This window comes from Lutjanus erythropterus, chromosome 1, assembly GCF_056507025.1.
Source record: "Lutjanus erythropterus isolate fLutEry1 chromosome 1, fLutEry1.hap2, whole genome shotgun sequence".
Lineage (NCBI taxonomy): Eukaryota > Metazoa > Chordata > Actinopteri > Lutjaniformes > Lutjanidae > Lutjanus > Lutjanus erythropterus.
Window position 1 is genome coordinate 23,233,218 of NC_139317.1, and position 27,561 is coordinate 23,260,778.

At 38.8% G+C, this 27,561-nt stretch overlaps 1 protein-coding gene across 1 annotated transcript; it reads left to right on the forward strand.

Annotated features, from left to right (window-relative positions):
* Positions 1–179: 179 nt before the first annotated feature.
* Positions 180–26,786, forward strand: dhx38 (DEAH (Asp-Glu-Ala-His) box polypeptide 38). The gene is made up of 27 exons (XM_084717376.1): positions 180–458; positions 1,475–1,800; positions 2,767–2,972; positions 3,363–3,527; positions 3,640–3,802; positions 4,633–4,751; positions 4,843–4,919; positions 5,017–5,172; positions 5,331–5,492; positions 5,659–5,766; positions 6,989–7,113; positions 7,264–7,401; positions 7,518–7,704; positions 10,401–10,586; positions 10,754–10,894; positions 11,425–11,535; positions 11,794–11,910; positions 12,028–12,135; positions 12,252–12,364; positions 14,106–14,314; positions 16,357–16,511; positions 18,242–18,397; positions 18,767–18,901; positions 19,316–19,441; positions 19,528–19,623; positions 21,707–21,828; positions 25,619–26,786. Exons 2-27 carry the CDS (start codon positions 1,478–1,480, stop codon positions 25,698–25,700), a joined length of 3,786 nt encoding a protein of 1,261 aa, XP_084573502.1. The 5' UTR covers positions 180–458; positions 1,475–1,477; the 3' UTR covers positions 25,701–26,786.
* The last annotated feature ends 775 nt before the right edge of the window (positions 26,787–27,561 follow it).

Genomic DNA, 27,561 nt, shown 5'->3' on the forward strand with positions numbered 1-27,561 from the left:
CTCTTATTATTATTACATGTATTCCTCATGTTTTTGTATATCTCTTCTGTTAAAATAAAATATTTGGAGGGAAGTTATAGATATGGGAATATCATCCTTAAATGCTGTTTTTCTCACTGTTTCCTTTGTTAATAAATCCTCGTTAAATAAAGTTTTAAATATATTTTCCTGCCACCCCGTTGAATTGTGGGATTGTAATGGCTGCTCCCTTTCTTGTAAACATACGCGTTGTGTTTACGAAAGCCGCAGTTTAAATATTTCCCAGCAGCACCCACGGGTCCGTGTTTTTCTGGACTTCTTACCCGTTCATCATTTGACCTGAAATCTTTAACTTCATGTGAGAATATCTGCATTTTAGACCCAAACTAATCCGCGGACGTTTTGCCGCCAGGCCCGTTCAGGACCGAGCCAGCTAGCTCACAGGCTAACGTTAGCTAGCACTTGCTGCTCTGTGAAAGGTACGTAGTAGTTTAATTAATGTAACTGTTATAAAACGAGTGACAAAGCTAACACTTTTATTCACTTCATTATGACTGTAGTCCCAAATGTTTCCTCAGAGTAAGGTACAAAGTGTCGAGGTCACAAACGGGTACAGTTGGCCATCAGGATGCTGATAGTCTAAATGTCATATATGAATGAGTTACAAACTCATAAGTAATTGATCGGTGTCTTCTTGGGTTATACGTTGCTAGAAGTTACCCCTTTAAGTTGAAAGTAAATGTGAAATAACAGAGAATTGTTCTAATGAGAAGCAAATGTAGTAGAATTTAATTTTACATCCTACTTGGTGTCCAGGGTTGGAAACTGACACGAATCTCAGTTTAGTATGGTGCAAATCGACTGGTAACAGAAATTAAACAGCAAATTTGGTAGGCTGATCCTTTAATCAATCAATTTATTTATTGAGAAAGAATATGAAATGCTTCTTGTTCCAGCTTCTCTATTGAAAAGATTTGCTTCCAGTCTATGTGACAGAAAATTAATTTGAAACAATTCTGATAATCAGATAACTGTCAATTGTCAACAAGTCATTTTTATGCAAAACTATAATCCAAATTCATCGTCTCAAATGTGAAAGTTGGCTGATTTCTTAGTCTTCTGTGACAGTATAGTAAATCTATTGGTTTTGGACTGTTGGTAAACCAATATGAAGATGTTACCTTTCACTCTGGGATCTTTTGTTTAGTATTTATCACTACAGATGCACACCGATTATTTGTATTGGCTGAAAAAATCCATATCATCCATCCCTGTATCACTATTTTCTGACCTGTTGACCTAAATGTTTCCATTATCTTAATAATAGAAATAATCCTTAGTTGCGGTCCTAGGTCAGTGATGCCCCAAAGATAAACACTTTAACATTAGTTTGGCACAATAACTGAGTAATTACACTTTATGGTTGTTGCCATAAGCGCTAATTTAGTACCTTTAAGCTTATTCACCTTTTGCACATATCATTATTTCCCCACAGATAATGGATGACGATGTGTCCATGCACAGACTGGAAGGGACTGATGCATCCACTCAAGTTGGTGGACTTATCGTAAAGAAGAAGAGTGCTGCTGCAGAGCCTCATGTTTTTCGGGCACCCACGCCGCGCACCTCCCTGCTGGGCTTGGATCTGCTGGCAGCCCAGAAAAGGAAGGAACGTGAGGGCAAGGAACAGGCTGATGGTAGTGGTGATGATAAACATAGCAAGAAGTCAAAGGTTTCCTCCTACAAGGACTGGGAGGAAGGTAAAAGTGACTCTGGGTCTGACGAAGACGACGATGATAAGGACAGAGTTCAGAAGGAGAGGTAAGACTCAGTTCTATTTCACACAGAATAAAACTTTATTGAAAATGATGGATAATGTATAAATAGACAGGCAATGCCTATACCTCATGTTTGTGGAGAGCCAAACTTAATTCAGCCTTTATTTAAACTCAGAAATACACTGAGGTAGAGACCTTATTTGCAATGTAGCTGAGAAAAACATAATTAAATGCACAAAGACACAAAGAAAAAACAGTATGAAACTTAAAAGTGTTGATAAAAAGTAAAAATAACAAAAGCCACAATAAAACCTTATGAATAAATAAAAACCTTAATAATGAAAAAAAACACAGCTTAAATTCAAAGTGAATGACTCAACTAAATCAAGAACATCTGGAAGTAAAATGTGATACAGTTAAGGATTTAAATTGATTTAAGGATAAAAATGTTTGTTCTGCATATTATTCAAGTTTGTGTTATATATGAATACATAGAAAAATATATTAAAAAATTATTCCAGAAAGCCACTTTGCAAAAACATTGAAATGAAAAGTGGCAAAATGACAAGTTGAATTATGTCAAATGCATTTTTAAATGTAATGACATTTTTTTGGGGCAGAATTTTGAAAATGTATTGGCTTATTTCTCAATTTTCTGGTTATAATTTTTTGTTTGAATTTATTCATATTGATTTCATAATGTTTATTTGGCATTGAATACTTTTGGGCTTCGTCTTTATCCGTACTCCCAGTTTGGGAATTTGTAAAGCACGTTTTAGTTGATTTTACCCAATGAGTCCTTTCAGAGAAAAAGGCCAGCTAATTAAACCACTGTAGATATTATACCAGGACTGTCACTGAGAGTCAGTGTAAAATATATATTAACTTTGAACTTGGAACAATAACATCCTTTTCCTTTAATGTTTATATATTCTTTGTATTTTCCTTGTTCCCCTTTACATTTGCATTAAAATATGTATCTTATGATTTCTGTACATTTTTTGTCAAGTGTTTCCAGCAGGAAGTATCGCGTGACTGGCTCTGAGACACCCTCAAACCCCGGAGGGGTCAGTGAAGAGTTCAGACGCAGACACCAGCAAAGGGAGAAAGACAGACGTGAGCATGGAGTGTACGCCTCCTCCAAAGAGGACAGGAACCGAGAAAGAGACAGAGAGAGGAGCAGAGACAAGGGCAGAGACCGAAGGAGTCAAAGAGGTGATTCTATAGAATACTCAGGTTACTTTGTCATGTAGTAGTTACTGTATTTTAATGCTCTTAGACTTTTGGTTACAATCCAAAATTACGTATTAAGTAAAAATGGTAATAACCTGGGAGGACTTACTTGATGTTTCTGTATCATATGATTGTAAACTGAATACATTTTGGGTTTTTCGACTGTGGTCAGAACAATAAGCAATTACATTTTAGACTTAGGAAACTTGTGAAGAGTAGATGGTTTATTTTTTTATTTTTACTCCTTATTTATTTGTTGGAAAAGGGATCACGTATTTCAAAAGCATTATCGGTAGATCAATCAATACTGAAAGCAAATTTTGTAATAGTTGAGGTTGTTGAGAGTAACTTTCCCATGTCTCTGTCTGTCAGATGAGCGAGAGAGCAATCACAGCCGTGGCAGCAGTAGTGGGAGCCGGTCGGAGCGTTCGGAGCGCGGTGAGAGGAGCGACCGCTCGCAGAGGGACGGGTGGTCCGAACGCATCAGTCGGGGGAGTAGGAGAGATGAACCTCTGACACCACAGCATCGCCCCAGAGGTAACATTATTTTAGTCACTTACTGTTATTTCAATATATTATTCATAATGTTACCTGTACAAAGTACTTTTTATTTAATGGGTTGACTAAACTTATTTTGTTTTCTGCACAGATTCTTTCACACCCTCACGCTCCAACTGGGAAGAGGATGACAGCGGTTATGCCAGCTCACGGCATTCCCAGTGGGAGTCTCCATCCCCTGCCCCATCTCACAGAGAGTCAGATCGCTCAGAGCGGAGCCATCGCTCCAGCCGAGACAGTGAGAGGAGGGACAGGTAAACAGCTGTCATCCATTTTAACTCACATTCTGTAACTCCCACATGCTTAGGTTTTTTTTGAGAAACTTAGAGCAGATTTTGGAATTATAATGACAATAGGGATGTAACAACACCAAAATCTCAAGGTATGAAAATACCAGTATAAAAAGTCCACATTGCAATTTATATCACAATATTAAAGAAAAAAATGAAGACTTGATTTATAAGATTTGTTTTTCCTTGTAACTTAAAGTGCGTCTGGTTTCCTTCTTTTACGAAATAAAATAAAAGTAGCCAGCAATGACCTAAGCATGTGCAAACAATTGGCATGAGTGGTCTTCAGCACTGATTGTCTTAGTTACAGTTGTACAGTTGCAAAACAAAAAACATTGCAGCAGTCAGTAGCCAGTCTGGCATGGTATTGTTCACTTTATGAACAAAGGCACTGAATTTATTTTATTATTTTTGTGTTTTGTTAGTTTTCTCGTGGATTTTTGTGCAAAAAAAAACAAGCAGTAGTTGACAGTTCAGTCTGATATCAGGCTAAACAGATCCTTAATGCCTACATAAAACTAGCTTGAACAATGAAAATGAAAAAAACAGATCAGATTATTCTCATAGTGATAAAGACCAAATGTGATTGAATAAACATTCTCCAAACACCTTTATTGCCCACAAAATCTATTTCCACTGCAATGGCGACAACAGCTAACATTTATTAGACATATCAGAGACTTTTTAAAATCCTTGCTTTATGTTATGTTCTTCACATTCGGTATGAAATGCTTAGTTGTTGAGAAACCACTGCTACCTGATGCATACATAACATCTGTCTGCTCTGTGCGTAGGTCAGTCAGAGGCCGTTACCCTGACGACACACCACTGCCTACCCCATCATACAAGTACAACGAGTGGGCAAATGACAGAAAGCATTTGGGCTCTACACCTCGTTTATCACAAGGAAAAGGTACTACTCTAAAAACAAGCCACTTTGTGCTCTTGTGCAAGATTCAAATAGCGTATGTCTGATAATATTTCTTATTCTGTCTCTTCTTCAGGGAGGAAAGAAGATGGTGAGGGAGGAATTGTTTTTGACAATGAGGAAGAGAAAGAACAGTGGCAGGAGGATCAGAAGGTTTGTGGCACAGTCTTTACGTTTTATAGAAACTGTTAACTATTTTCTGGAGACATTTTTTTTTTTTAACATATCTGACTATCTCATGGTTTTGCAGCAAGCTGACAGAGATTGGTACATGATGGATGAAGGCTATGATGAGTTCCACAACCCTTTCACTTCCACCTCTGATGAATATGTGAAGAAGAGAGAGCAGATCCTTCAGAAACAGACGCAAAAAAGAATATCTGCCCAGAAACGACAGATCAACGAGGTACAACCACAGTGTTTTATATCAGCCTCATAAGAGCTGTGTGTCTGCGTTCACAGCTGTGTACTGTAAATGCGTGTTCTTATTTTTATATTTGTCTTGTCATAACATCTGTCTGTCTTGGTATACCCTCTTCTGATTGGCTTTGTTTCATGTCTCAGGATAATGAGCGGTGGGAGACCAACCGTATGCTGACCAGTGGTGTGGTGCAGAGGTTGGAGGTGGATGAAGACTTTGAGGAGGACAATGCTGCTAAGGTCCACCTGCTGGTTCACAACCTGGTTCCTCCCTTTCTGGATGGAAGAATAGTGTTCACCAAGCAGGTAAACAGAACCTAAACAGCTCACAATCTGAGGCCCGTAGTCACTAGGTTTACTGTGGATTATTGATGATTCACTTCCTTAGATTTCATACTTTTGTCAGAGCTATACTTGCTGACTTTGCTTTGATACAAATGTTTGTATGTGTGTATTTATTTTCCTGCTGCAGCCAGAGCCTGTCATCCCTGTGAAAGATGCTACATCTGACATGGCCATCATCTCTCGTAAAGGCAGCCAGCTTGTCCGCAAACACAGAGAGCAGAAAGAACGCAAGAAGGTAGGCTGCATTAATAACTTGGGGGGGAGGAGACAAGTCATTACCAGTTCATTGTGACACTCCTAGACCAGATGTAGGCCTCACTAACTACATATGCTGGTGGTGCATGGTCCAGTAGCTTCCCCTCTTCAGAAACCTTCCCTGAAAGTGCAAGCAGAAAATTTATTTAAGTATGGCTTCTGTTGATTTTTGCTGTCCAGACTTTCTAAAATCATTCTGGACACAATCAGGATTTACCAAAACTTGGATTTGTGCCGGCAGTCTGAATAAGGTCTTAGAGACTTGATGAATGAGTCCGAACTGGCTTTGAGATTCTAATGCTGACCAGGGTTAAATGTGAGGCCAACACAGCTTGACCTGGGTATGAAAGGGCTGACACATTTTTCTATAACATAAATATATGTACATATTTATAAAATCACTATGACAGTGATTACTAATAGCAAGCTCTGGAGCTCTTAGACATAAATTCAGATGTTCTCAATTATAAAAGCACTTCAGAATAATTGTAGGGCAAATGCACAATAACCGTCAAATTAGGGGCCTTATGTTTTTAATGGTAAGCATCTGCAGAGTATTAGAAATTAGTTTTAATCTAGATTTTAAATAGTAGAACTGTTTGTACACTTTCCTGATATTTGGTTTAAACTGGCTGTGGTTATGCTCTGACATTTATTACAAAAATTACACAATTAATTCTGCAAACTAATCATTAGGAAATCCATCTCAGTTGTCCCACTCAAACTGGTGCCTCTCTGCCTCTCTGCTCTCACATCAACGGGGACCTGAAGCTGTTATATCTCTCCAGATTTCTTTGACAAAAACAGCAGTTTTACCTTGGGATATGTCTTGCAAATATATCATTGTTATATTCTTCTGTATGGAGAAACACAAAGCAGGTATGATCTTCATAGTCTGCTGTTGAGAAATGTTAATGGGGTTTGTTGGCATGCACCTGTCCGTTTGATAATGTCAGTGCTGCCTGACTTCTTCACTTCAGTAAATAATTTATTCATGATCACCTTACCTGGATGGTTGATGACATTTTAACTGCAAAGCACCATCAGTGAGGTGAAACAACTTGACAAATGCAAACGCCAGGAGCTCCGTCATCTCTTCTGGGTGTCAAATGTGCATGAAATTGCAGTCTTTGTGTACAGTAACACAGTGGAGCTTTAATCTTCATAATTATATGGTGTAATTGGAATAATTGTGTTTTCAGGCACAGCACAAACACTGGGAACTGGCAGGCACCAAGCTGGGAGATATCATGGGGATCAAGAAGAAGGAGGATGAAGACGCCTCTGGGGGAAAGCCGGTTGGCGAGGACGGCAAAGTGGACTACAGGTGATCAGACTGACTGTGCAAAGTTTGGATGAAGATGGCATTTCACATTTTCTTTTTAATAACCCACGGGCCTAACTTGTTGAGCTGCAATATCCGTTGGTCTGACCTGCTGTATTAATTTTTGGTGATTTTTCGCTTTCTCACTTCCAGAGCAGAGCAGAAATTTGCAGACCACATGAAAGAAAAGAGTGAGGCCAGCAGTGAGTTTGCAAAGAAGAAGAGTCTCCTGGAACAGAGACAGTATCTGCCTATTTTTGCTGTCAGACAACAACTTCTCAACATCATAAGGTATTGAGCTCATTTCTGTCTTTGAATACAATTTTATCCCTAATTCACCAAAAAAGTGCTTTACATCACATAAATCTGTGAGTTATTCTTTGACTGTGTTACAACTCTGTTTGCAGGGACAACAGCATTGTGATTGTTGTTGGGGAGACGGGCAGCGGCAAGACCACCCAGCTGACTCAGTACCTGCATGAGGACGGCTACACCAGCTATGGCATGGTGGGTTGTACTCAGCCCAGAAGAGTGGCAGCCATGAGTGTGGCCAAGAGAGTCAGTGAGGAGATCGGCACCAACCTGGGAGAGGAGGTGAGACAGCTGTCTGATGCTTGAGCAGTTAACCTGACTGATGCAAGTCAGAAATCTGTGTTTGGGCAGAACAGTTAAACAGAATTTTACCAAAATCTCAACATGGTCATCTGTAATTTTCACAGAATGCGCAATATTTGTTAAAGGCAAAACGTGTGTCAAAATACCAGGGGTGTAATGATTCATTCATGCATCCGATGCATCGGACTTTAATGGTAAGATACGAGTGCATCGGTGCAGGCGGCCTGTATCAGTAAAAAGCTGAATATGATTTGGAAACAAATCGATGCAGCACTAGCGTATCGATATGTCTCATTAGTACGTGCATATGTTTCATTTTTGCCATCAGTGAAGTGCTGCTGTAGCTTTCCTCCATTTTCTCTCTCGTCCTGCCTCTGCCTGCACAGCTCTAGCTGGACGCCTGCTGCCACAATCACACAAAACAAGCGCTCCCTCCTCCCTCTCCTGTGTCTCCTCTTCATTTCATCAAAGCAGGCTGCACTGAAAAAACAGCGGCAGAAGTGACATTGTACCGTTTCGCACCACCAAACTTTCATAACGCGCAAGTGTAGAATAAGTTTGTGTTTTATAAGAAAGATGAGAAACACAGCAGCAAATCATTAATGCAAAACTAGTCAGACAGCAGAGTACAGAGCCACGAGTCTGACCCACAGAGACGTCATGTCACTGGGTGAGCAGGTAACACGGAGCATCACTGTTCCCCCACACTAATCAAAACCACAGCAGTCTTCATATGGAACAGAGCAGCAGATCATCTTACTGCAGAAATACTAATACTTTAAACAGTTTTAGTTTGTTCACAGATTCTCATTTAGGCTACAGTATCTCATTTACACATGAGACTCATAATAAGATGTTAACATCACTATAATGTCCCCTTCTCTCTGTCTCTCCTGTTACTATATTTCTTTTTGCAACTAATAGCGCTGTAAAGATTCACACATTGCATTATCTTGTATTGCATCATATCGTATTGTATCATGACAGAGGTCAATTGTATCGGACCGAATCGATCGCTATTTAAAAATTTCTAAAATGTATCATATCGTTGAACATCTATCGAGATACGAATCGAATCGGTCTCAGTCAGTGAGATACACACCTCTACAAAATACCATTTTAAATTAAAGATTGTCATGCTGCAGAGATGTCCTGGCCCACACATCATATTGTACAACTTAAGAAAACATCTTTGTTTAGTACAGTTCCATGCAAAAATCACATCACAATAATTTAAATATATTTTTCAATGAAAATAAGAATAATAATGTGAAAATTATCATTCCTTCTAATATTGCAAATCATATGGAAATTGCAGTATCCATAAAAATAATTAATTATATATTTTTTCAAAATCGTTCCTAATGTGTGTGCAGTTTAATCTGTAATTGTTGAATTCTTGTGAACATCTATTGATAAATAATTTGCTGTTGATGACCTGAGTATTTACTTGATCATCTAAGAAATTGTTTTAATATAGTTCGCTGGATCTATACATAATCAACCCTTTGATAATTAGTCTAATCTTGCTTCTGTAAACTTGGTCTAATGTTTTGGCCATCTCTCCTGTTATAATAATATTTTGTTTTCTAGTTTCCTTGATGAGATTTTGTGACACGTTAATACCAGAAACTTTGCTTAACGATGAATTCCAATAGATTTAGAATAAATTCTCAGTGTCTAAACCATAACAGCACCACCATTTCCTTTGGAGTTTTTGGTGTCTGCAGAAATATTATATTCACTTTCTACAGAGTCACTAGAGTCCATTTTAATTTGTGATGTTACCAGCTGGCTTGGAAAAGGCTCAAACCTTTAGTAACATGGTGGAAACAGCCAGACCACTTTCCCCCAAAGACAGTCATGAGCAGTCTACCACTCGGCAGGCCAACAGGATGTGTTTTTCTGACCTCTCTCATTTGTTGAACTCTGAGTATGTGCCAGCCTCGTGTTATATAAACATTCATTTGTTGCTCTGCCAGTTAAAACTATTATTGGACAACTCCTGGAGGAGAGACAGAAGAGTGGGGAGACGCTCGGACAACTGCAGGGTTTCACAAATCATGTGTTTGGGAGACAATAAGAGTAATCTTAGTCTTACAACTGAAAGTGAAAATTTAAGCAGTAGCAACTACGGAAAGTATGATGAAGTTAACTTTGAACCTGAAAGTAGTTTTTAGAAACTTTTGTTGAGAACTTGAACTCTTTGATTTAATTCCAAGTAAAACTGTGGACAAACAGAACTACTATGATCTAGTATCGCTGCCCTGAAGTTGTTTTAAATGGCTTACAATACAACAGTAATTACTGTATTGAGTAATGGACAGTCTGAGGGCTCTCTTGCAGTCTCAGTACTAAATCATATGCTGTGTAACACCGCCATCTAGTGGATAAATGGAAAACATAATGCTTTGCAGTGATTGAACTGAAGAACAACAATAAAAGGAAACACTGGAGCAGCTTAAATATTATGTATAACTTGTCAAGATTTCTTTGTTACAAAAATTAGGCAGTAGTTTTTATTATTTTATTATGGTTTTTATTTTTCTTGTTTTAACTCCTGTTCGTGTCATGCAAAAGTATTTTGTGCAAGTTTTACGTAAGCTTCTGCAGGGTTTTCTTGAAAATGCATACATATTATTTTGAGTTGATTAATCTGACATTGCTGCCTGCAGGTGGGCTACGCTATCCGTTTTGAGGACTGCACATCTGAGAAAACATTGATAAAGTACATGACAGATGGTATCCTGCTCAGGGAGTCACTGAGGGAGTCAGACCTGGACCACTACAGTGCTGTTATCATGGACGAGGCTCATGAACGCTCCCTGAATACTGATGTGTTGTTCGGTCTGCTGCGTGAGGTCAGTACACAACCATCTAACACCCTGTGAATACAGATTTCTTTATTTTCAAGAGATACACGTCTACATGCATCTTAGCTCAGGAGGTTGTTTCTCTTTCTGATTTCAGTGTAAATACAATATGATTTCTTTCAACTGCCTCTCTTCTGTTCACTGTTTTGTATCAGGTCGTATCTCGACGCACTGATTTGAAACTCATCGTGACCTCTGCGACTATGGACTCAGACAAGTTTGCTGCATTTTTTGGCAACGTACCCATATTCCACATTCCAGGAAGAACATTTCCCGTAGACATCTTGTTTAGCAAGGTATGTTTCTGTTTCCATTCACTTTCACTTGAAGGCACTTACACTTTATCTTGACTACATTACATCAGTGCTACGAGATCTTTTTGGAAGCTTCAGGTCATTATTAAACACATTATTCCACATTTCAGGAATTACTGCTAGTATTTAATTTGTCTGAGACTTAACAAGACTTTAATATATTCTTAAAGTGCAGTCATCTTTGAAAGTAATGAAATCTTTAACCTGTAAAATATATCCTTAAGAAAAATCTGTATGACATATTTAAACACTGTAAAATGATCACATTTAGTCAGATTTTCAATACTATATGCAGCTTTCAGTTTATCAAATACCCTATAAACAATAAATATACTGCGTAAATTGACATATGTACTAACTTTTGGTATATGAAAATAAAAATTCTAAGACTTTTGTTTTGGTTATGTAGCACCATTTCAGTGGGTTCATTTTCTATTGGACTGATTTGTAGTGTTTAACACCCAATTTCCCAATCAATAAAACATTTCTGATTCTTATTTTGTGCTGTTTAGACTCCTCAGGAGGACTATGTGGAGGCAGCAGTGAAACAGGCCCTGCAGATCCACCTCAGTGGGTTGATAGGAGACATCCTCATCTTTATGCCGGGGCAGGAGGATATTGAGGTGAAGGACATGGCTGCTGTTTTCACTCAAATTATTGTCACATAGTAATTTTGGCATAAAGGACTGTGATTTGAATTATATGTACAAAATGTGCTGTATAACTAAAGTTAATGAGATTCTTTCTCCTTAAAATCTTCTCAAGACATACAAGGACAGTTTCCCAACAATTGTAGTCAATATTTCCTCAACCTCTGGCGGACAGTGGTTCTTTCCATTTTGTACTCCCAGTTGAAGTTAAGTTTATCCTTGTCCTTGCAGGTGACATCAGATCAGATCGTGGAGCGGTTGGAGGACTTGGAGAACGCTCCTCCTCTGGCTGTGCTGCCCATCTATTCTCAGCTGCCTTCTGACCTCCAGGCCAAGATCTTCCAGAAGGTTTGTATCTGTAACGGCCTGTTATGTTGCATGCATTTCTACACTTGATATCTATGGGTATGTGTAATATACATGTGAGAAAACAAAGCTGATGGTCTTTAATTTCTCCTCTGCTAGGCTCCAGATGGTGTGAGGAAATGCATTGTTGCTACAAACATCGCCGAGACCTCGCTCACTGTGGATGGAATCATGTTTGTTGTGGATTCGGGATACTGCAAACTTAAGGTTACATTTAATATATTTTATGCTTCACACTGCAGTTCTCAAAAGATCACTTCTCTGTGTACACATTGAAACCAGTCTGATGCCATTTTTCATTAACTTATTTTTTCTGTCAACAGGTTTTCAATCCTCGCATTGGAATGGATGCTCTACAGGTTTATCCCATCAGCCAGGCTAATGCCAACCAGCGTTCTGGGAGAGCAGGACGTACAGGACCAGGGCAGTGTTACAGGTAAATGGTGCTCATCTTCTCTCTACTTGTACGTGATCAACAACATGTGCATACAGGTACAAGTGGTGTTGAGCTGGGATTGGTGCATGGTTTGTAGTTATGCCATTTTACTAAGAGATCAATTATTTGATATTTTTTTTTAACCAAAAATAACCAAATTCAATAATTCCAGCTTCTTCAATGTGAGTATTTTCTGGTTTCTTTAGTCCTTTGTAACATTAAACTGAATATCATTGGACTTTGGGAAACAACGATTAATAGTTTTCACCATTTTCTGCCATGTTTTGGACCAAACAACTAATCGACTAATCGAGAAAATAATCAACAGATCAATCAATAATAAAGAATATTCAGGTTCCTGCAAGGCTGCTCCTAACTTTTTCTAACCTTTAAACTGACAATACCAAAGTATACAAAAGGTAGGATAGGAGGAACATACATTATATTGTATCTTAGATTTGGAACAATTTGTTGCCAACCATTAAATTAATCACCTAATACTTTGATAATACATGAATTAGTTTGAGTACCCTTTAGTCCAAATTATTGTATTCCAGCTTCTTGGGCTTTGGGAAACATTTTTCACCACTTTCTGACATTTTGTATACCAAACAACTAATTGATTAATAAAGAAAATCATTAGCAGATGAATCAACATCGAAAATTATCATTGGTTGCAGCCCTATAGGTTAGTTTACTTAAGTGAATTGGAATAAACCACCTGAATATGTGTCTTTTCAATTCCTGCTGCCCTGTGAATGCAGCATCATTTTAACATGACTGTTGTTAAAGTTTGTCTTCTCCCTTCAGTTGTTTGAGATCAGTGCTGTCCTCCAGCAGTTTGTTCAGGGCTGTGGATGTGTGATGTGACAGTGCTTTAAAAATAGTCGGAGGCAGGAAGAGTGAGAGCGGGCCAGAACCCTAATCTCCAGAGGATTTCATGCATTTTAACTGTTTATGGTCGGCAAATGTGCCACAAAAGACCCTGTCAAAGGTTCCACTCGACCCCTCTCTCTTTTGCCACATTTACTTAAGCAATAATTGCATGACATAGACCCATAACATGGTGTGACACGTTTTTGCATCACTAATGAGCCAGACTGCTTAAGAAAGCTCACACATTTCTAGATTAAACCTGCCCACCTGCCTGTATACCTTTTGGTAACACAAATCTATGAGCAGCTTTACATCAAGTACAGTCTAGGTGTTTGAGTCGCTGTGGATATGTGTGTGTGTTAGAGAGCAGATGGAGTGAGTCACGCTGGTTTGCTCCACTTGTGTGGAGAATTCCCCACTCTTAAGACCGTGACTGCAGGCACTCACTCACAAGCTCTCAACCTCCACATACATTGAGAGCATTCTGTAATTATGAGCTCCAACATCAGACAGCTGTAATTGTTCTGGGAACGTTGTTAAGTCACCCGACTTAACCTTTATTTAAACTCGGGCTCTGGGTGTTTCCTTAAATAAACAGCACTGAATTTTCCTCTGCAGCTGATCTACATCTGGAGATTACTGCTTAGTCAATCCCACCGGCATGCCTGCACATACTCGAGAACAAAATAATTCTGATCACTGACACATAACAGCATGGCCCAGGGGGGTTTATTCCTCAGTGCTCTGAGCGGAGTTTCAGTTTACATCTAAAATCAAAGAGAATGCACAAATCTGTATATTTTTTCTTGCTTAGAAAAATCTGATTTTTGTTTTTTTTTTTCCACTGTGTCTGTCTTGTGTCCAGGCTCTACACTCAGAGCGCCTTTAAGAATGAGATGCTGACAACCACCATACCTGAGATCCAGAGGACCAACCTGGCCAACGTGGTCCTGCTGCTGAAGTCTCTGGGTGTTCAGGATTTGCTCCTCTTCCATTTCATGGATCCACCACCTGAGGACAACATGCTCAACTCCATGTACCAGCTCTGGATCCTGGGAGCTCTGGACAACACAGGTGAGTAATAACAGGGGTTATCCTCTCTAAATATAATTTGGTTTTTCATTTATGTCAATCACCCATAAAACAGGGCTCAACAAAAAGGATTGTCTGTTTGCTCAAGGCAAGTAAAATCCTCTCAAATGTGTAGATTTCCCCCTTTCTTAACATATTAAACTGAATATCTTTGGGTTTTAGACTGATAAAACCAGACAACTGAGATGGACATTTTTATACCTGTTGCATTCAGAGATTAAATATGACAATTAACTCCAGTCTTTATCGTTATTTGATAACTGCTAATAAATATAACTGTTTGTACTTAGGCAAGTAGATTTCTGACCTTCTTGCCAGACTAGGCAAGTGAAAAAACATTATCATTGAACCCTGTAAAACCAAAAATCTTCACATATTTCAAATGAAACCATCCCATCATTTGTCCTTCATAGCGAGATAAGCTGTCTCTTGATCTCTAACCCTGGAAATGATCAAGCGTAAAATAATCAGAACATACAATCAAAGTTAATATGAACAGCTAAAAATATACATAAATTAACAAAGTGATTGAATAAATTGATTGCTATGGATTCAAAGTAATTGTGTGAACTTTGCAGTTGCATTCATGTTAACAATTTAGATGTGGTGATAAAGGCTTCAAGAGTGAAAGTGCTTGAATTTTTATCTGAAAGTTGCTCGAACTCTGAGCATTGATATTCTTTATAGAATTTAATACATACTATAATATAGTTTAATTCACTGTAATGTATTACCTGTTTGATGGCTAATTATGACTTAATTTTGCTTAATATAATAAAAATGTAAAGTTTTACCTGGATAGTTCTCCTCTTTTTACTTTGCAGCTAAATGGGATTGCCAAGTGGACGGAGTGAAAAACATTAATTCATTAATTAATTAATTCATTCATTAATCGATTAATTGTTTGGCCTCTAAAATATCATCAAATTTAGAAAATGTCAATCACAAGTTTCTGGAGCTCTGTCATATTGTTATAAAAGGTGCTAACATACAGAACATACAGAACATCAGCCCCAACATAGAGGGAAAAATTTTTTTGGTTCTAGTCTTCAGTTAGTCTTCTTTGAGTTGCATTAAAAGGCCATGCTCAATATTACAACTATGAAAATCATCACATATAAACTATCTGGCCAGTAATGATGGGAGAGTCATCTGTTGCAACCAAACCTTAACCCTGATCTGGTGGATTCTGACAGGGTAATAATGAACAAATCATGTGTCGTATCAGTTTTCTTTTCCCTCTAACAATGAACTTGACAAGGCCTCCGCTGGTCTTACTAACAGTGGGGCCAAACAACATAAATCATCATCCTTTTGAGATGAAGATGACGCTGTGTGACAGAGAATATTGGGTATTTGAGGGTTGCATCTCCCCCTCAGTGCTGCTTCGAGCTGCAGCACTGTGATGCTGACACCACAAACAGAGGCAGGAGACCAGCTGTTTAAAGGATGCTGCAGTGATGATGCAGACACTGCAAACAGGCCTGGAGGAGGTAGTTGTGAGGTTTAGCCAGTGGAGTAATTGCCTAGTAACTGATCCTGTGTTTGATTTGACTGGTCGGGTCTCATTTCTGTCTCATCCTTAGCCAGATTCCAGGGGATTTAGGGATTTGGGGATAAGGGGGGACTTTTGATGATTCCCTGTATGGTGTGTTAACAGCAGATTATCTCTGATTAAGGCTTACCTGCCCCAAACTGGCTGCTCTGCTTCTCTGCTTTTCCTCCTCATAAGCTTCTTAGACTCTGTCGTCTAATCATTTAAATCAGAACTGGCAAAGTTTTTGATCTCACTCTCTTTTTTCTCTCTACAAGTATTCTCAACTGTCAGCAGTTCATCCTCCTCTCTCACGCTGATAGACAAATAAGTGTCACATTATGCCGGCTTCTCCATCACGCCAGCGGGCTTTTGATGGAAAAGAAGCTTATCACTCATCTCGTGCTCGTCCCTCCTACGTTCCTCACGTCTTGTGCACTTTTAAATTCTTCACGTGTGACCTTGTAATTGTGTTCTCGTGCACTTTCAGGTGCTCTGACACCGACGGGGCGTCTGATGGTGGAGTTTCCCCTCGACCCTGCCCTCTCCAAGATGCTGATTGTGTCCTGCGACATGGGCTGCAGTGCTGACATCCTCATCATCGTCTCCATGCTGTCTGTGCCGGCCATCTTTTACAGACCTAAGGTACATCTCATCTCTGACTTACGATGGATTCATTTGACACATTTATTTATATCACTGCATCATGTTCCACTATTGACAAAGTAAAGTAAATAAATAAATGAATGAATAAATAAATAAATAATGACTGAATAAATGAGTACATGAATAAATAATTTAATATACATTTATAGATTTTTTGTTTAAATTTTTTGTTTGTGATTTATTATGATGACAATTTTGCATTAAATTACATGATTTCGTTATTCATTTATTTAAGTATTTTATTATATAACAATATATTTATACATTGATTAAAGGATTTAATTATAGATTTCTCCATGTATTTATATATTTAGAAATATGTAATATTCTTACTGTACAAAGTCATAAAATGGCTGTAACATGTCATCGAAAGATTAAGAAAACATGCTAAGTTGAAATACTTGCTTCTCTGACAACGCTACAACCAGTATGTTCTATGAAATTGTCCTTCTAGTGCAGAACTGTTTTTTGTTTTGAACGTCCTTCCCGTTTCATGTTTATTCACTTTACATGGAGCTAAAATTAACACTGAATTATGATAAATGTTAACAGAATTTGATGTCTGTTTATGAGTTGTAATAAATCATTAATAATCTTTTAGAAGACGTAGATGTTTATTATGGTTAAATTCATTAATATTAAATTTGAGTCTAGCTGGCAGTAAGGCAGGCACTGAACTCCAGCTTCAGAGTGTGCATTTTTGTAGCAGTGGGCTTTTGGACTTTTTTCAGCATAACAGGCTTGGCTTTACACCAACAGACAGTTATAAACAGCTGATCAATTTACAGTGTAGGACTCGTCATCACGTGTCTTTGTCAAAGTATAATGTTGCGCTCGTCTTGTGCTCATGTAGGTTCAGTGCAGGAAACCTGCCTGAACTTAGGGTCTGGGGCGAAACAACTCGCTCCAGTGTCTTTAATAAACTATCTGTGACTCCAATTCACTATTTGGACTGCAGTTGTCACTTTTGAATGCTAGGGAGTTACATTTTTCACCTTTAAAACCCTCCATATCTAAGTGAATATAATCCATATTTTAATATTAACAATGGGTCACGTGTCTCTCGTAGTGATGAAGCCACAGAGAATTATCATCATTGCTTTTAATGATGATAATTATATCATGTTTTGGCCATAGCAGGCAGCTATTTTTTTGTGAAAAAGCTCTAAAACGCTACCTGTCCAGCACCAAACAACAGACATTAACACAGTGGAGCAATTAGCTGCTAACGAGCCAGACAGACATTTTAATGCTCAGGAGTTGGTAGAGACCAAAAGAGAGCTATAATTGGACCTTTTTTTGTCATTTGACTTGACTCCAAATGATTTGCTTATTATGCCTCTAGGCTGGATTTATAAATATGCACCTTAGTATGTTGCATATTAGATATAAAAATAATAATATTTATTCAATAACATTGTGGACCCAGGAAGACTAGCTTTGCTTTAGGGCATCTAATTGTGATTCTAACAAAAAAACAAACATTATGTCCATCTACAACTGTATGCTGTGATAACAGCTTCTTTTCCACTGTGCAACTCAAAAATAAATTATTAATTGATTAAATACAGTATTTGATAATTCACCGGTTTAATTGTTTTGTTAAATGTGTGTGTAGAACAATATTCCATAAGAAAAGAACAGTTACCTGAGAATGAAAACAAAATCTCTCAGTAATATATGGAAACTCAATCTGTGTGTCTCTGCAGGGCCGTGAGGAGGAGAGTGACCAGGTGAGGGAGAAGTTCTCAGTCCCAGAGAGCGACCACCTCACCTACCTCAACGTCTACATGCAGTGGAAGAACAACAATTACTCCAGCGTCTGGTGCAACGAGCACTTCATCCACACCAAGGCCATGCGCAAGGTCAGACTCCCACTGCTTCAGCTCTTCTCTCTGTCACCAACCTGGATGGAAATGTGTGTTCAGTTTTCACAGGAATTCCAGCAAGATGACGTGTGAATCTCAGAGTTTGAATTGAACATTGTTTTCATGCTTTTAGTTTGGTGTTTGAATGTTTGTAGTTCATGATTCAGGTCTTCTGAGGCTTATTCAGTATCCCGCTGACTTATAGGTAATCTGTCTTCATATTTACTTCTGAGATACCCTAATTCTTAGATTTTCCTCTGACAGCAGTGATACATTTTACCCCAAAACAACTGATTGCACAGCAGTAGGTTGGATGAGTTTTTTATGTAGTTCCACTGCCTAACAACACACATTGTTTTTGTGCAGGTGCGTGAGGTTCGCTCCCAGTTAAAGGACATCATGGTGCAGCAGAGGATGAACCTGATTTCCTGCGGGTCAGACTGGGACATCATCAGAAAGTGCATCTGTGCTGCTTACTTCCACCAGGCTGCTAAGCTCAAGGTACCTCCTGCTCTCTGGGTTCTCCTCAGTTAATATGTTACGCCTGGTGGCGACTGGTTGTGGCAGATTTATAGCAGCATAATTACAGAGTGGTGAAATATCCCTTCTGGCCTCACATTAATACAGCGCTAAAATCTGAAAGGGAATTTGAAATCATGACTATATAATCAAGGTTCTCCGTTTGACTTATGAGTAGCTGGCTAACCCAAGCAATCGTAGCTGTGTTGGATATACTTCAAATTTATTTTCCTGCTGTCTGAGCCAGGTGGAGAAGCAAATTAACCCATATGACCTGTTTTGCACTGACCTTAAAGTGCAGGCGCAAACACACACTGCACACAGGGTCCCATTTTCCTATCCAGAAATTCTGAGTTGCACATTAAATTTGCTGTTTATGTCTGCGTTTGCTCCCAGGGCATTGGTGAATATGTGAATGTGAGGACAGGCATGCCATGTCACCTCCATCCCACCAGCTCCCTATTCGGTATGGGCTACACTCCCGACTACATCATCTACCACGAGCTCGTCATGACCACCAAGGTAAAATAGTCGGCTGCAGAACTTAACAAGCATGAAATCATTTAATGACGTGTTACTGATGTTTTAACCTATACTTTGTGTTGTAGGAGTACATGCAGTGTGTGACTGCCGTGGATGGAGAGTGGCTGGCAGAACTTGGGCCCATGTTCTATAGCATCAAACATGCAGGAAAAAGCAGACAGGTAAGGCAACACAAAGCTTCATTCACAACACAGCCTAAAGTATTTAGACACAAATGTTTGTGTTCTGCTGGTCTGGGACTGATTTTCATGATTTGGGATGTATCCCTTATGCCACATTTTTACTGCATGGTACAGCTCAATTTGGCTTTGACTTGCTCTTTTTTGGTTTTCCATTGATAAAAGTTGTCTATAGTACCTGGTACTCTTTTTGGCTTCTAAAGGGGGTGCATGCCAGAAAAGGTTTAGAGAACACTGAATCACATAATCGTTGCAGTTATTTTTCTGGCAAAATGTCAAACATTCACTTGTTCCAGCTTCTAAAATGTGAGGATTTTATGCTTTTCTTTGTCAATGAATTAAGAGTCTTTGAGTTTTGGACTAGTGGTTCGACAAAAGAATTAGTATGAAGATGTCACTTTGGGTTCTGGGAAATTGTGATGAGCAATTCTTGACACTTTAAAGACTGGGTAATCATGAAAATAATCAGCAGATTAATTGTCATCTGCATCCTGATATAGGATTCCCCCAAATCCTCTTTAAAAAAAAAAAAAAAAATCAGACTTTTCGTCTTACTAAATGCATTCTGCCTTTTCTCAACAAACTTTGTCTCTTTGCTGTGACAGCTATTCCTTCTAAATCCTTCTACATTCCTGTATTTTTGTCACATTGAAGATGATGCCATATCAGTTTCCTGCAGCGTCACTTTTACAATAAGCTAAGAACCCCACACTGACCGAGGGGGTACAACCTGAAGAAGAACATGAAATTGAGAAAAGTACCTGGTACCAAACATGAATCAAGTCAAGTAGAGTCGAGCCGTACCATGCAGGGGAAACATGAAACAGTTGAGTGGTCAAACAATATGGGTTCTTCAATGGCTGATGTCCCTGCCTATGATTAAGAGCATGTCTGATTTATAATGCCAACATCAAAACAAAGAAAAGTCATGTATGTGTCACATACACACATACATGGTTGTCTTAGCCAGTAACATGCTGTTTTAAATGTTTTTATTAATTAATTTGAGAGCAGGGTGCAGTGTGTCAGAAGTGACGACATTCAACTGCATTATGCTATAAATTATAACATAATATATATTAAATGTTAGCCAGTAATGGTTTTAGATTAGATTAGATAGGCTGTCTTTTCGGGTTTGAGAAACATGTTCACATTTAGAAAAGATGATAGTGACTAAGGAAATTTTAGGCAATTTTTTACTGTGGGATGCATGATAGTTATAGTAGAGGGCTCAAAAATAACATTTTCACCACCTTCCTGAAACTCCCAAGGAGCAGCGCTTAAATTGACTGACTGCATGCAGATCTGTATGCAGATATTTTTCGGCCTGGGGACTGCAGGCATCAGCTGATGCCAACTTAGCTCAAAATGTCAGATAATTGACCCAATTAATAGGACAACCGATTAATTGATCTATTGCTGGTTCCCAAACATTTTGGCTTGTGCGTTGTAGAATTGAGAAATGACTACTTGCAGCAGCATGGTTGCATATGTCCACTAGTTGTGACCAGTTTCTTCTTTTTCTTTTTTTTTTTTTTTTTTTGGGAGCATGAGGAGAAAATTATTCAGAGGCAAGAGGCAAAATAAAAAAATCAATTATTAGAGTAAAGTCTGACAAACAGAATTTGGTGTTGCAAAAATATATAAATTTCGTTTTCCTATCTTGTTAATCCGCTCACAACACAAACGCCCGGGTTGGGATTTGCCGTTTTAGACAATATTGCATGTCCAACATTGTGGCTGTAGTTTGGAGGTCCTTCCCTGTTGACAATTCCCTCACGCAGAAAGCTCAGTCTATAAAAAAGTGATTTTCCCAGTTTGCAGTGGAAGTATTTGATTGGCCTGCACTTTTGGAATGAACTGCAGACTGTGAGCCAAGTCTTATCGACTTCACTAATGCTCTTAGGCCAAAACGGGAGCAAATCTCTGCAGCCAGGTTCCAAAATTTTGTGGCAGGACTTCCCAGAGGAGTGGAGGCTGTTGTAGCAGCGTATTAATGCTGGTGGTTTTGGAATTCCAATGTTTTTCCGTACATCTTCCTCATCTGTGTGTGTTGCTCTTCCAGGAGAATCGCCGGCGGGCCAAAGAGGAGATCAGCAACATGGAGGAGGAGATGTCGCTGGCTGAGGAGCAGCTGCGAGCGCGTCGAGAGGAGCAGGAGAGGAAGAGTAACAGCGGCAGCGTGAAGTAAGTCAGCGACCATCTCTTCTCCTTTTGCCACCTCATCACACACGGGCCTCATCTAACAATAGTTCCCTGTGGCCCTCATTTTCCATACATAGTCAAGATAGAAACGTTTAATTTACCTACCTCACCGCCAATCCGTATCTGCATCCCACCGCCCTCCTCCTCCTCTCCCACTCTCTCGACTCCACCTCTCTCACTCTTCATGATGAGCTTTTCTCACCTCTGGTCCCTCCAGACGAGACAAAAAGAAATAATATTGACTCCTGGCTGACCCCCATTACTGCAGCAATTTAAATTGTGCCATAGCAGAGCAGAGAAAGGAGGGGAACGTTCAATTTCAAATTAGACCAAAAAATTAATTTCACACCCATCCGCAAGCTTTACAGAGAGAAGGAAGGTTATAAAGAGAGATTTCTTAAAAAAAAAAAAGAACTTTATTGTTAATTAATCAGCTGGTTTATCTGTCTGAGTTTGTGTGACCACGTCTGTAACAGATCTGTGGAAAATAATCACACTCGAGGTTTAGGATTAAGAATTAGATTTAAGCAGAGGAAGCTGGATGTGTGATAATGAACGTCGTCGGCTCTCCTGGGCTCTCGGCTGCCTTTGTCCTCCGGCAGGCCTCACAAGCATCTCCTGTCTGAGTTCACTGTGACCGGGATGAAATACTTTGTTGGATACGCCTTCATGTGCCGGCTGCTTATCACCTGCCTCCCCGCTCACCAGCACAGATCAGTGGTGTGAATTAGTAAAGGACCAGTCAGTTGTTTTGTGTATAAAAGTGCAACAGTGTGACTGAGTGCTTTTAGAGCCACGTCAGTGGGAAGAGCAAGAAGTGGGGGCTCATGTTTTTCCATATGAAGCACTTAAAGGACAATGCCACAGGTTTTAGCTCTGAGTAATATCACAATACTTACCTCAGTACTTAAATGTGTGCGCAGGGCCAATTATCAAAAGCTGTCAAGTAGATAAGTAGAAATACTGCCAAACTTTCTCTGGTTTCAGCTGCTTTTTTGTGGAATTTTACTTTTTTTGTTGTACATGACTGTAAATTGAATTAGGGCTGCAGCTTAAAGGTTATTTTCATTGTTTGAACTATAAAATGTTAGAAAATGGTGAGAAATGTTGATCAGTGTTTTTCAAAGCATGCAGTGACATTCTCAAAAATCTTGTTTTGACCCCAGTCTACTGGAGTAAAGAAACCAGAAAATATAAGGAGCTTGAATCTGAGAATTTTGACTTTTTCCTGAAAAAAGCACTAAAACTGATTAATATATAACAAAATAGTTGGCAATTAATGAAATTATTGATTGATTATTATAATAATTGTTACAGCTTACAATTGAAGATCTTTCTGTTTTGACAATTGATTGGAAAAAAAAAAATCAAGATATTTTAAAGGACCAGTGTGTAGGATTTAGTGGCTAGTGGTGAGCTTGTTGATTGCAAACACATCTCACAGCTAGGAAACTTGTGCAAAACATGAAAGGCCATATCTAGAACATGTGTTTGGCTCATCCATTCTGAGTTACGAGAATGGCAGTGCAACATGACAACCTCTGTAGATATAAACGGCTCATTCCAAGGCAACAAAAACACAGTGATGAAAACTATATGTAATTTCTGCCATATTCTGCCAATAAATCCCCCTAATTCTTACACACTGGACTAAGGCTGCAACAAGTGATTATTTTCATCATTGATTAATCCGTTCACTATTTTCTCGGTTAATTAATTAGTTCTTATGTCCATGTAATGACAAAAAATGTCTAGAATAGGCAAATGCATTTTGGCCAATGCATTATGCCTCTTTCTCTGTTTACCTGGGCCTTGTTCAGCCTGACAAAACGCTAATTTAAACAGAAACGCTGGTGTGTTTAACACCCTGTTGCGTATGCAAGTGAACTGCAGTGCCTTTTTAATACGACAGTGTTTAACACCTCCGACGCGCCCACCAAAAGAGAGAAAATGTTCCTCTGAGCCCGTTGCACAACATTTTGAGGAAACATCAACCCAGAAGCCTTAGCAAAATGCTGCACACTGTTTTCAAAAAAGGCCGCTTAAACTTGATTGGTCAATACTACTTGGACTACAAATAGAAACCAGAATGCTTCAGATACCAAAATCTTGTCCCTTCCCTATAAATTCTGCACTCATATACAGATATGTGTTTATAGAGATACAGCCTTACTGTCAAGTACTTAAAGTTGGCATTGAATGCTTTGCCACATATGTCCTGTCCTTTACTTATTCTGTTTAGACAGTTTCTGATTAAAATGAGAATTTTGCCAATTTTAGTCTGTGATTTATAATCATAGTTATTATCCAGCTCCTTGTGTTTGAGAAGTTTGACTTAAAAATGTTTTTCTAGAAAACATGTTTGAATTGCTCAAAACAAGGTATTAAAGTGTCACATTTATGAGTATTTCACATTTTTACAGACAGTTTCTGACTGCAGGCTTTACAGGTTCACATTTATAGATGAATTTTTCTTACAGTTCTAGGAAATAAAGAGGTTTCAGTTAATTTCTGTATGGCATGAAAATCAAAACAGACTTCTGGAACTTGCTTGAGTTGTGTGATTTATCGCAATGTGCGTTAAGTAGGCTTTAATTTTTTGTCAGAGCTGTTGTGTGGTGATGCAGGTCAGATACAGATTCATTTGAAAGGTTTGCAGTTTTAAGTAACAATGTCACTAATAAAAATGGATACATCTGGTCGATTACACAACTCAAGCAAGTTTTAAGACTTTGAGATTTCATATTATATATAGATCACTGTGACGTAGTTTTACTTTTTTTTTTAAATTTCTTGTTGTTTTCAGCTGTAACTGAAACTAAATATAATTTAAACATGGTGGTCTGACATTCCTGATAACTGCGTTACTGCGTTGCTTTACTGGCATCTTAGATAAATCAAATCTACCTAAAAGTGACATCTTACTGCTGGTCAGACTAACTGCTAGTTTTGTGTAATCTCAAGCTGTCATTTGCTTTAGTTTGTGCGCCAACAGTTAAATTAGGTCTCTAATGTCTAACGTTTTTTAGAAATGAATGAAAACCAGTGGATCCCTAGATTCGTAGGATTAAAACGTACTTTCTAAAAGCAGAACAATTTGCTGTATGGTTTGCTGTTATGTGAAACACAATGTGTAGTGATCTGATCTGGTCTCAAAACATGGTCTAAAACATGCAAAACCGATGGTATGGTCCTTTAAGGCCCTATAGAGGCAAATCTGTATTCAAATCCAGCAAACACTCCACACACGTGCGTTGTCCCTACTTGTACATAAAACATACTGTCTACATTCGTGTGTATTGCTGTTATGAGCCTGCTAAGAGCTTGTGTATTGAGTAAAACGCAACAATTTCTCCTGAAGTGAGCAGGGAGACACAGAGAGGGGGACACAGTGACAGAAGAGGGTTATGGCCTGATGGTTGTAATTGCTGCAGGTGTGTGTGTGCGAGGAATAGAGAGAGAGATGAGGGAAGTGTGGGCAGTGTCAGGGTGTCACGCTGCTGTAATTAAAGATGATAGATTTGCTGTCAGAGGCGTCAGGCTCTACTTCCCAACACTCCTCACAGAGACACCGGCCTGCCTGCCTTTTTCACTCTCCTCCTGTCCTGCTGCTGCTTTCATGTTCACATTCAACTTCGCCAGAATTTTGTTTGTTTATGTATTTATTTAACCACAGCTGTATAGCTCATGTAAGAGGTGTTTAGCATTTGAGCAACACAAAATTGTCACGGCAAATAAAACTCATCTTCCCTCTGATTTCTCTCTTATTCAGGGCTGTGAAAATCTGCACACCAGGAAGAAAAGAAGAGGTCCCCATGACGCCCAGACGCACCCCAGCCCGCTTCGGACTGTAGAACACCACCAACCAATCATGTTGGCTCCTCCTATAGACTCATTATCATTTAAGACCTCGACCACACCAGCACAAGCAAACACATTAACTTCCATTCGTCCCTCCCAGCATGGCCACATTAACCTGCAGTTCCTGTACAGACCACTAGAGTGAGAACTTGTATAAGGCACAAGACTCGAAGGCGAGTCGGCTCCATCAAAACGCCTCCCTCCACCTTCATCAGCAGATAGCTGTTTCTGTGATACGTTTAAGGAATAAAGGACTGTGTTTTTTTGTATATTCAGTATTTTATATGTGGTCATTACTGAAACAAAGTGTTTTACAGATGATTTTACCTGAGCTAGAAACATTTAATTTTCTATGATCTTTTGCATTTTTCTCCATCCTGAGAGTATCATCAGAGGAAAACTGAAAAATAGTGATCTAATCTCAGTGTTTCTTGTCTTTGTGTCCTTAGTTCTTGTACTGTTGTGGCTTTAACAGTGTGTTTGCTACCATGAAGTGCTCCTCCACAGACTGAGGCTCTATTCTAACTGTACTTGTGGCATGAGTGTCTTCAGGCTTCAGAGTTGTGTTGTAATACCCCCCCACCACACACACACAAGGCACTCATGCAGGCTTAGGCAATTGACCTTTTTCCACTTCCTGTTAACCTTGTACCAACAATGTACCGTACCGCAGCTTTGCTTCATACAAAAACATTATCACGCCAGATTAAACATATCAACCGTTTTATTTTCATGGTCCTTGTGTTGAAAATAGCTCACAGTTTCCTTTGTGGTTTTCCTCTAAACAAAATGTGTCTTTTAAACGGGTGAATTTGTTTTGTTGATGTGCGCCCTCTCCTGCCCTCTCAGCTGATCAGAATCTCACGCAGCTTCAGATAGGCTGGTCTATCTGTAACAAAACAATTTAGTGAAGGCCATGTTTGGATGGTGACAGTGGTTCTGTTTTGTCTTTGTGTTTTTACATGGATCTGAGACAGCAGGAGGACTGCTAATGGATTTTTTTTTTTCTCGACATCTTTTGTAAATGAAAAAATAAATAAATGTTAGCTATTTTTTTAATCCAAGGTGATTTCATTTGATATTGTAGTTGCTAATGTGTCTTTTTGTGCACACAAACAATGCTGAACATAATTATATCATTTAGCCACACTTTTTTAAAACTTAGCTTTGCAGTGGTATGAATGATAGTTCAATAAGTGAAAGTGATGAAGATTAGTTTAGGCTAATAACATTGAAAATCAGCAAATCCTCTCGATAGTGGAGATAAAACACTGACTTAAACAATTTATAGACTATAAAAATAATTGCAAATGAATCATCTTTTGCCTGACTAATTGAATAATAATGGTTTTGGCTTTACTGTTTTTATTAAATCAACAATCCAAAACAAAGATACTGTGCTCACTGTCATAAGACAATGAAAAATCTTCCAACTGTGAAGCTGAAACAATGACTTAAACTTTTTATGGACAATCAAAATAGCTGCCAATTGTTTTTCTTGTCGATTGACTAATAGATTAATTGAATAATAATGGTTTCAACTGTACTTTAAATTGCTGTTCTTTTGCAACCAACCAAAACACAAAAGCACAAAAGAAGCCTGAACAGTCAACTATCGCGCATGTGCTGAATTTTTCTTACAGCTAACTTGAGGTCAGTGAGGTCATGGGCCTTGGTAGCACAAAGTCTAACTATAAATATGCAGCCACCCTGACAAACACAGCGACATCACGTGAGCTACGTAAGTGAAACGGCCATAATAAACATCCCCAGAATGGTTGTTCTCAGTGTCGGCTTCAAGATTGCGAGCTGAGGCAAGTGAAACTGATCAGAGAGAAACAAAAAGCGCGGTCC